Source organism: Festucalex cinctus, chromosome 4, assembly GCF_051991245.1.
Source record: "Festucalex cinctus isolate MCC-2025b chromosome 4, RoL_Fcin_1.0, whole genome shotgun sequence".
NCBI lineage: Eukaryota > Metazoa > Chordata > Actinopteri > Syngnathiformes > Syngnathidae > Festucalex > Festucalex cinctus.
Genome location: NC_135414.1, coordinates 24,555,732 through 24,566,292, shown reverse-complemented (window position 1 = coordinate 24,566,292; position 10,561 = coordinate 24,555,732). Strand labels below are relative to the sequence as shown.

Below are 10,561 nucleotides of genomic sequence, written 5' to 3'. Positions count from 1 at the left end.
TCACAAAAGCGCACATGTACACAAACAAAGATTACAGATAGACTAATATCTTTTTCTTTTTTTTCGCGGCCGATGACAATTATTTGTGGTCAAGGAGGCCAACGACCAATACTTGGAGCCGATATTCACTTTCACTAAAAAGGAAAATATTATGGGAATGTGTCGCTCGCGATCTTTAACAAGTGTGACCTGTCGATCCCGATTTCTGCCGATCCCGATTATATTCACAACCAACAGCAGTCGTCAAAGAATGGCAGCACTCCTGGTTGGGTAATGGAAAGGTCATTTCGCCAATTCTCCGGGTGGGGTTGGCGGGGTCTGCTCTGACACGGCTCGTTTGTCACAGTTCAATAACTGCCACTCCAGAGAGTGTGAGGGGGGGATACAACTGTGAAGTGCGCGTGTGCACGTGTGTGTGTTTGCGCACTCAGGCCCTGCTTGGGTGCACAGCTGATTCCCAAAGCTTGTCCTTCCATTAGAGGCCTCAAATGGGGTCACGGCGACGGCCGGGCCAACGAGTCACAGCACAACTTTCCACAAGGAAAACTGACAAGACGACTAGTCGGGCCTGTGAGGACAGGTTTCACCCAAAATGGGGGATGTGGGCTTGAAACAGTGTTTAACAGTAGCTGGAAATAGTGGAACCTCCAATGTCAGACACAATATCCCGGATACAACTTGCCATTCCAACAACTCGCAAGAGGTAAGTCTCTAAAGTCTCACATTTTCTCTCGCTCAGATTTTCATCAAGCAGCTGTTGCAGCCTCTCCTCCATTTGAAAAATCAATAGAAAATTACAGTTTTCTGTGTGATGTGTCAACATGTCCTCCCACAGAGGCGCCCCAGGCACAAGGTGCTGCTCATCCCAATTGATGCACTGATTTGGGCTTTTTCCTTCCAAACAACTACTTCTGACTTTAGCGTTCCTGGGTAGAGTTCATAGTCAGGTCTGTGTCTCCCTCTTGTGGCCATTACAGAAACCAGTGGCACATGGGGGGGGGGGGGGTCTATCTTATCAACCATGACAAAAGGCTAAAGTGTTTGTTTTTTTCCAGGTGCATATTTTTGCACATTTTAAAAATGGAAGATACAAATAGTTGGGTCTCTGCAGTGTCAAATCTTATTTAATCTTTTTTATGTCTCAAAAAGTGTCTGAAAACCAATTTCCACACTGCTATGTGACGGTCTATACTTAAACTAGCTTGTGGTGACTTTAAACAAGCATCAATCATTTGCAATTGCGATATTAAGGTGTAAAAATATCCTGCTCTGTAGGGAGTCTGTGTCTCCAGAAATCTCCATATTACAGCCATGTGAAGCACACGTAAAATATATGTAAAGAATACAAAAAAAATACCACAAAAAAAATAAAATTCTTTTTTTTCCTGTTTTTTCCCCCCCTAGGAGTACTTGGAGTCATTTGGCTATCCATTTTTCCACAAAATCGGAAGACTCGTAGAAAATAAAATGGGTTAACTTTGACAGTGCTGTTTACCAACCATGCGACTAACCAGGTTTTGAATAACACACAAGGGCCGGTTAACTAATGTCGGATTAAGAATTTAAATGAGAAAGGTTAACCAGCGGTTAAAATAACGGCGAACTGAACAACTGAGCCCAATTCCTTGTTTTATTTTGAAATGCTCCAGGCATTGCTGGTGAAAGCTAAATTATAGATATATATATAAAAAATAAAAAAAAATGTACGTATTGCATATTGACTGTGTCATGTTACTAAAAAGGAACAAATTTATGAATTTTTTGCTGTAATAGAATGTGACATCATTGTTCATTGTTTTGCAGCTGCTAAATGGTAGGCTTTGATCAGCGCGGACTTTTTCACTTCACAAAAAAAAAAGAAAAGAAATAAAAAAAATAAAAAAAAAATAAAAAAAAATGGCCGACTGATCAGAGCACCCTCAATATTATAACCAAACTACCGTTCACACCAACCCTGCACACCATTGGACAGTTGGCTTGCTTGGAAACATGGGAGAAAGCCAGAGTACCCCCAGAGAACATGCAAACGCCATACAGGTGCGCCTGACTCAAGATTCAAACCCAGAACCTCAGACTGTGAGCCAGCCAAGTTAACGGCTACAACACACCAGCTGTTACGATGCTGTTATTTACTGCTAAAATTACTGCATCGTGCATACTTAAGTTTTCAGCACACTGACCAATATTGTGATTTACACTGGTCAGCAAACCTTTTTCAGTGTCAACATTATCCAAGTAGACGGTTGATAATAGACGTTAATATTTGCACAAACTGCAAACAGTCCTCCCAGAGTGTACTGAAAGAGGCCAAGCATGCTGAACACGTGATCAGTGACATCATGGGATAGAAGCTCTTCCTCATTCAAAATGACTCACTGCTAGTCGGGGACTTGAGTTGACAAAGTGCCCAGTGACTTTAAATCATCAAACTCGTGGCTATACTTTTTAAAATAGTTGTCACATTTTGTGAAAGGAGCTTCAACGGAGAAGATTTCATACTTGTTGAAGAACTTGACGATGACACGTTTAATGTTCAGAGATGCTTTCTGGGTAAGTCACTCTTGTTGTGGTTGGCCACTTCACATGCTGAAGCTAAATGTTGTTATTAATAATGACATTATTTCAAGCAGGGGTGGACAAAAATGTGTTTTTTAAATTTGACCTTTTTTTTTTGACAATATCTTAAAAATGTAGTAAAATGGCCAAATGTGACAAATTTTGTACATTTTTCCATTGCCATTTGAGTACCGAAACATGGAACAAGATGCGTTTAATTTAATATTAAGATTTTAATTCTAGTAATATATTTTTAAAATAAAATGAAGTAGTTATCCATGTATTGAGATGAATACATAAAATGCCCTACATTTTTATGAACAAATTCAGGGGGGGAGGAGGGGTACATTAATACAACAAATATTACAGAATTTGTAGTCTTAGTAGAGCAAAGGTCATCAACATGGTGCCCATGAGCCTGTTCTAAAAATAGCTCATGAGCGATTGGACATTGTGATTTACTCAGAATGTTGTCATTATTTGAAAATGTAAACACTTGTAGATATTCATGAAGAGTTGTATTGCATATAGATATTTATCTGCTCAGCTGCCTATGCTGCCAATCCGATAATTGATCATTTTCGTCAGCTTTACATGATCAGTGTTAATAGATGAATTTCATTGATTATTCATCGTAACAAAATGCAAAGGTAAATTTAGCAAATTTGGCATTTCAGAAGTGTGTAAAAGACTTTTAAGCCTTCACCTTGATCAGCACAAAAAGTAACTTTCAGTAAAAAAAAAAAAAAAAAAGTTGGTGATGCCTACTGCACGTAACTGCTCAATAGGTCAGATGAAAGAATGGAATAGGTTGTTTGTGGACTGCAGGTCATACTTTGCCCTTCTCTGATTTAAATTAACCTTGTTGCTCGTAGCAGTTAAAATCAATTGCTAAATTTGCATTGTATGGCACTGTCCCTCAGAGATACTCAAAAAGGCAAGTTCTGCTTTTTTTTTTTTTTTTACCCAACAACGAATGCAGAATTACCTTAAGGACATGTGGCAATGGCTGCTGAGCAATGCTCGTCAGTGCAACCGCTGTTTTTACGCAACCGCACGTGGTCTCTGCTCCTCACAGGGGTCCGACTTTACCTCCCATGCTGGCTATGAAGCTCTGATGCAACACCTGCGAGATGGAAGACAGATGTGCAAAGATGTGGAAGAGCTGTTAAGGATGAGGTACGGCTTATTGTTGCTGAAAGTGCATTAGTACGCACGTGCGCAGTAATATTCATAGGAATAAATGTAACAGTGAATCCTCTCCAGTCGAACGTCACTGAAGTTGTGCAGTTCGGAATCATGCATGACAACACGTGAGACTTCAGCTCAGTGAGCTTTAATTAAAAAAAAATAAAAAAATAAAAATAAAGGCATAGATGTGCCACATTGTCTACTAGACAGTTAACAATCAAAGTATATATGTATATACATATATACATATGTAAAAAACAAAAAACAATGATTGTTTTATTCTACACTACAGTCACAAAAAAAAAAAGATCAATTCACAATTTTTAGTTTTTATTCATAATAAAATTATTTTTAACGTATAAACAGCATAAATTTGTTTGACTAATATTTTGTATTGTATTATTAACCAAAAAAAATGTCCTCTAGTAATGATACAAAGAGAGGAAACATGCAAGAAATAAAAAGCAGATGTGAATATTTGAGAGGCTGTCCAATTCACTGTGACAGAAACTCACTTTGCTTCGCCTTTTCATCGTCATTTAGATCTCAACGTCTAAGCCAGTTTGAAAATTAGCACAAGTATCAATTAAAACGGCAGCATTTTTAGGACAGCTCTTGTTTTGTCCATCATGTTGTGAATGTACCAAAAATGATTAAGTGTCACAAGTGTTTACTTTCGTAGTGTTTCATGCACAGGGCGTCAGCAGAGGAAAAGTATGGACGTGAATTGGTGACGATAGCCCGCAAAGCTGGAGGACATGCAGAGATCAGGTACACATATGGACATTTTGCCACACAAGAAAGTGCGTAATTATCTCTTCGTGCAATACTCCAATTCAGCACTCTGAAAGACTCCTTCGAGCAGCTAAAAACACGTAAGTCCTACATGTCCAACTCTGCCATTGCACAATAAAGGCCTTACTTCAAATAAAGGATTGACACTCTTTAAATTGCAGTTGAATAATAAAAAAAAAAACAGTCTTGTGTAAAGAGCCACAATTATTATGTGTTACGTTTGGTTGCAGAGATGGAGAACGTGGGAAACTTTCACATCCAACTATCGGAAGTAATGAAAGAGGAGGTGAAAAAGGTGGAGGCGTTCAGAGAGCGGCAGAAAGAGCAGAGAAAGAAGGTACGTTGCTGCGAGGAAAATTTCCCAATTTCACATGCAAGGTCGTAGTTCTCATCAATGTTTTTCTCACAGTTTGAAAGCATCATGGAAAAAGTGCAGAAGAGAAAGGTGTCTTTGTTTAGGAAAACCATGGAGGTAATGTCACGATGGAAATAACCTGTTGAATGCAGATGAAGAGACGCACATTCATATCTGTTGCTGCACCTGTACAAGAATACCTGTACTCAACTTGAATTAAAAACAACAGGTCTAAAGTGCTGGATTGTAAATAAAATCGATTTATTTATATTTACAGTCAATTTGAAGAGCACAAACTCGAATTTTTTCAACAAAAAAATGCTTGCCTTTTTGTGACGATGATAGAATGAGGTTGGAGCTGCGAGCACGATTTGAATGTTTAGCCTGCTAAGCTAGCCTGCTTATTGCTCTCTCCTGCCCTCCCTTCCTGACCAAAGCCACACCCCTCACCAAAGGCAGCCATCTTACGTTGCCACTGTTACTTACAACTTCTGTTTTTTTTTTTTTTTTATTTTATTTTATTTTTTTTCACTGAAAACACTTATCAGTGCGTGTTTTACGGTAGGATCCCTGTCTGAAGTAATGTGAGCCTCTCAAAGAGCTGCATGACTTCAATGTTTGCATCGACCAGGTTTACATTTCGTAGTGATGATTTTCCTGATGCGCTTTACTTTGCCTCGATGGTTCCGATAACACAGTATGTGTATGTATCATATTTAAATATTAATCTTAGCTTAAAGGAAAGCCAACCTGAAACATTTCTTGGCAATATGTTATATGTGACCTCGAGTTTTTCCTATCCATAGTGAATGATTGCACTTTGTCTCTCTCAATCCACAGTCAAAGAAAAACTATGAGGCAAAATGTAAGGAGGCGGACGAGGCTGAACAGACATCAGAGAAGGCTGCTATTGCAGTCAAAAATGGTGAAAAGGTATTTATTGTGCTTTTCTATCCGCTCATTTTGATAGTGATGGACGGGATGAAAGGTCAAGGGGCATTCAGTGTTGGTTTCCGGCCTTGCCATTTGTATGTTGTGATAATGAATTAATCTTAATGTATTTTATGCATTCTGAAAGAATTTGCTTATTAAGTGATATTATAAAAATAATAATTTCACTTTTGAAATTGAATTTTGAAATAAACTTTTCAATGATGTTTTCATTTCTTGAGATGCACCTGTATATGCACAGTACAGTAAAATGTGTTCTGTTTGTATTGAATATGTCTGACAGGCACGCCACAGGGCCAAGCAATGCAGGCAGGCAGCATGTGAAGCAGGTACAATACTGAGTCCTTTATTTTTATTTTTATTTTCACTGCCTGTAATGAAACACTTCTCCTGGCCTGTCATGTTGAAAGCAATTGTTGCTGAGCAATGATGAATTCAAACAGGCGTTTGCAAGATTGAATCATATCCCAACTTTTTGACAGAGAAGTTGTACTTGACCAACATCGACCAGCTGGAAAGTGTTCGCCAGGACTGGGAGGAAACACACAGAAGCACGTGCGAGGTAACTCGACAAGTTTTACACGCCGTCACAAGCAGGAAGTTCACCCGCTTCCTCTTTAATCGACACCACTTTGCCTCATATGGGGAAATGCGAGTCATGTGCAGTGAATCAGCTAAAAGTGGAACAAATCCCTATGCTGAAACTGTGGACGTGCTCTTGTAGGTGTTCCAGCAAATGGAGGCCGATCGCATCAGCTTGCTCAGGTGCACCCTATGGGACCATTGCAATCACATTTCCATGCAGTGTGTCAAAGATGACGAGGCAAGCACACACTCTATTTTGGTGTCTTGTATGTGCTAGGTAGCTAGCCGGAAGCTTCATTAGTAGGGATGTAACGCTAACAGGAATATCGGGATATTGTAATATTAAAACTGCCACTATATACGTCATCATTATTTCACGATATTAAAAGCAGCACATCTGTTTAAAAAAAAGAAAAGAAAAAAAAGTCGGGTTGATTTCCATTTGTGCAGTTCTAGCACCCTCTGGTGGCTAGTTTTTTTTTTTTAGTGCAGTTTAATTTTCACAAAGCATGTTTTGGCCCTTCTATGTTTAAAAACCACACTAATGGTGAGATGAAGGGGAACGTAATATACTTGTTATACTTGAGTTAATATGTGTATGAACTCAATGTGTGCTTGCATTAGCAAGTAAGTGCCTCAATATATACATAGATTTATATACATTTTTATATATATATAATATTTATTTTTATATTTTTCACAAAATTACAATCTTTTTCTTAGTATGATGTTTTTTGTTTTGTTTTTTACACAATATTGTGACTTTTTTTTTTTTTGTATCGCCAACCGCCCCACAATATCTTCATGATTATCGTATTGTGACCTTCATATCATGATACCAGATCGTGATGTTTGGATATCATTACATCCTTATCCAGTAGTGAAAAAAAAATAGCCTGAAACAATTTAACTCCACCCATTTTCTGTTATGATTTCCTACCCTTGGCCCTCCTCTGATTGCATTACATTCGTGTAACCTTTGATTTCCAACAAATGGTGTTTATCGTCTCATATCAGTTCTTTGAGGAGGTAAGGAAGCACCTGGAGCACTGTGACATCACCACCGACAACAACTGTTTCATTGAGAAGAAAAGGACGGGTTGGCACCCACCAGGTGATTTCTCACACTTTTCCATCCCTATTATTGTGCATAGGCAAAAAATGTTTACACTCACGTTCACGCCTATGGACAATTCACAGAGCCCATCGTGTTTGAAAGTTATTACCAGAGGGAGACCACATCCGATGGAAATGGCCTAGCGCACTTCACAGGGGGCAGGGAAGACCACATGAGGAGGACCTCGGATCCTCTTCTGGAAGCGTCTGTGGAGAACAGTGCTGTCGGTCACCCTTCAATACTGCCCTCTAGTGAGGAAGGTACGTCCTGTGCCGTTTACAGCATTGATGTATTGGAAGGATACTTCCTCATCATCCGCTTCATGTGATGTCTTCAGATGGGTCGTATGCATCCCTGCTGGGCCTCCAGCAGCCAGTGGTGGACGAAGACGCCTACATTGCACTTTATAACTACACTGCACAGGTCTATGGAAAGCATTTATTCCAAATACTTCAGATCACACTTTATGTGCTAGTATGCTCTTTGTCCTCACTAGTTAATACAAGATAACTAATAATCCAGCACACGAATAGGTATATAATATCTTAAAGATGTATTCAAGGATCTTTAGTCGCTGCGTCTTCCGGGTGGATCATCTTAACGTTTGGTTCTCGATCCCGTCAATCAATCTGCCGTAACGACGTCGTGCGTGCTCGTCCCTAGCTGCGCATGCGCACTTCGAGTGTTTGTAGCATGTAGCCGCTAAGCTTCGGATTCAGCCATTCATCGTTGTAGCTCCCCCTACCACACCGCATATTTTGAAAATGGCTGAAAGCCGCAAGAGGACATCTGTCTATGAAGTGAGCCGGCTGCAGACTGATGAAGATGATGATGAAGATAAGCTTGCACGTTCGGCGCAAAATTATATAGATTATTCATTTGACCCAGCTATTTGGGTTAATTGAATAACTCAAAAAGTTGAGTTGGTTCCTTTTTTTATCCAATTTGGGTGGCACTATAGCTCCACTTTTGGCAGAGTAGTAAACCTACACTGTTGCACTCATGCCATTATTAGGCCCAACAAGTAGTCATGTATCATCCTCAACATTACTCGTAGCACCAAAATGCCAACTTGTAGTTGTTCTATGATCTATTCAGGTGGAAGATGAGCTGACGGTCCAAAGAGGCGATGTGGTTCAGGTCTTGGAGCGCAGTGAGGACGGCTGGTGGACCGTGGAGAGAAACGGGCAGGAGGGAATTGTGCCTGGGAACTATCTAGGCAAACTCTGAATTGGCTCACAGGAAATGGGGGGTGGAATTAAAATAGAGGGAGCTATATGCCAACACAGGCAAGACCAAATGTACTCTAAACGTTATGGTTAACGTTCAATTACCTGTTACAATGATCTTTGTTAAAGGACATTAAACTTCTCAAAGGAGTTGGGGAAAGGGGTTCATGTGACCCTTGATGGAGCCTATCCCAGCTGGCTGGATAAATGCTAAAACTTCTAGGCACTTATTTTGGGGGTGTGGTGCAAAATGTTTTCCTCTTCACTGTGTGACAGCATCATACCGTACCAAATTTATGACTAAAACAATCCCACACTGGCTTCTAAAAGGCAACATTGTCAGCAGTTGCCATGGCAATATTGTATCCTCCTACTTTTCATATTGGACACCTATCGTGTTGACAGGCATCTGGAAGGCTGATGTTCTTAGCAAAAAATGGTTAAACAGTTAAAAAAAAACAACAACAATGTAATGTCTGCTTGAAGGAAAAGAGTGCAGCATGATGAAAAAAAAACAAACTTATTTCTATATATTATATATGTTAAGCCTGGACATTTTCACCAGCTTTTTTTTTTTTTTTTTTTTATGTATAAAGTCTTTTAATTAAGTTTTTTTGCATGTTAAAAATTTGCTCCAGCTTTTTTTTTTTTTTTTTTAAGTCTTTTAACGTATTTTATTTTATTTTTTGCATGTTAAAAATGTAGCATTTCCATCACTCTTTCAACTCATGAATGAAAAAGAATAAATGAGGAGCAGTCAAATGGAAATGTATGACTTTATTTCTTTCCTCTTCAAAGCTATACACAATTTTGTTGTTGCTCTTTTTTTTCTTTTTCTTTTTTCCCCCCCACAGCTCCAGCAAAATATTTTGGGTTTGATGTACAGCTCCAAGTAGTTCAAAACTTGCACAGAAAAATAACTATATATAAAATAAGTCATTCCTACTATTGGGTGTATGACTAACAAACTACAAAAATGAAACACAAGGGGGGGCGCTTAATACTGATTATACACTCACAACACTGGCTCACACTTTATATATATTCACAGTGCTTCAACAGTGAAGCGGATTCAGAACTAAATTCATAGCATGAAAACAAAACGGGAAAATATAAAGTATCTGCTTCACTGCTAAATGAAACTTTTTGTTACGGGCAAAAAAAAACAAAAAAACAAATTGTACTGTTTTTATATTTGTTTTACATCAAAACAATCACAAAATGTCTTCAAAGCTCCAATCACAGTACAAAGTAGCACATAAGGAAAAACCAACCATGCACAGCCGGTTCTCACACAAATTTAGTCGGATTTTGTACAAAAGTCACAAGCTGCAATAACAAGAACATGTTGACTGGCTAGCAACTGTATGCATTTTTTTTCAAGGTAGTGTTTTGTTTTTATTTTCTTCTCTGCTGGCCTAAACAGTACTTAGAAGCTCTTAACTGCATTTCCCGCTTAAGCTCATATGAATTTCCCCCGCTACTTTCTTTCATTTCGTAGCATTTCTCTTAGCTGCACAGTTTCCAGGACGTGTTATGTAGACCTTAGATTTCTGTCCAATAAAGATTTCAGCCTTTATACGCTGCCATGTCAATTTAATCTGCGCAGGGCCTTCATGATCAGTAAGTGCTTGTCATTGTAATTAAGTCATCATTTCTTGGACCTATGATTTCAAAGTCACTTCACAGTTCCAACTAACTGGCCCACACTAATGTGTATTGTTATTGTATTTTAGATACCAAATTGATTTGACTGATTTATAGAGTGCACTAATGTGAGGG

The 10,561-nt window shown here is 38.9% G+C and overlaps 1 protein-coding gene and 1 long non-coding RNA gene across 5 annotated transcripts in view; one reads left to right on the top strand and one right to left on the bottom strand.

Annotated features, from left to right (window-relative positions):
• LOC144017876 (uncharacterized) overlaps positions 1-5,299 on the bottom strand; it is a 99,658-nt gene extending 94,359 nt beyond the window's left edge. Inside the window, exons 1-2 of one of the 2 annotated variants that reach the window (XR_013283282.1) lie at positions 5,224-5,299; positions 3,545-3,682 (exon numbers count right to left, since the gene is read on the bottom strand). This is a non-coding gene — a long non-coding RNA (uncharacterized LOC144017876). Of the gene's footprint in view, positions 1-3,544; positions 3,683-5,036; positions 5,086-5,223 lie in introns of those variants that run through there. The other variant, XR_013283283.1, reaches the window with a different exon arrangement.
• On the top strand, positions 2,396-9,547 carry LOC144017874 (proline-serine-threonine phosphatase-interacting protein 1-like). 3 transcript variants are annotated; one of them, XM_077519837.1, is made up of 14 exons: positions 2,396-2,550; positions 3,635-3,735; positions 4,444-4,518; positions 4,588-4,622; positions 4,773-4,879; positions 4,952-5,014; positions 5,738-5,830; positions 6,132-6,177; positions 6,331-6,410; positions 6,573-6,671; positions 7,451-7,547; positions 7,634-7,810; positions 7,888-7,973; positions 8,649-9,547. In XM_077519837.1, the coding sequence occupies exons 1-14, from the start codon at positions 2,518-2,520 to the stop codon at positions 8,778-8,780; spliced, it is 1,224 nt and encodes a 407-aa protein (XP_077375963.1). In that variant the 5' UTR covers positions 2,396-2,517; the 3' UTR covers positions 8,781-9,547. The 3 variants fall into 3 exon arrangements, with proteins under 3 accessions (XP_077375963.1, XP_077375962.1, XP_077375964.1); XM_077519836.1 differs by lacking the exon at positions 2,396-2,550 and having other exon boundaries at positions 3,547-3,735; XM_077519838.1 differs by lacking the exons at positions 2,396-2,550; positions 3,635-3,735; positions 4,588-4,622 and having other exon boundaries at positions 4,470-4,518.
• The last annotated feature ends 1,014 nt before the right edge of the window (positions 9,548-10,561 follow it).

Bases quoted from the DNA above. Each gene is read 5' to 3' on its own strand.
- LOC144017874 (XM_077519836.1), top strand. From the start codon at position 3,554: ATGTGGCAATGGCTGCTGAGCAATGCTCGTCAGTGCAACCGCTGTTTT. The intron at 4,519-4,587 runs GTACACATATGG...ACTCCAATTCAG, and splicing joins GGAGGACATGCAGAGATCAG to CACTCTGAAAGACTCCTTCG. The intron at 6,411-6,572 runs GTAACTCGACAA...GTGCTCTTGTAG, and splicing joins CACACAGAAGCACGTGCGAG to GTGTTCCAGCAAATGGAGGC.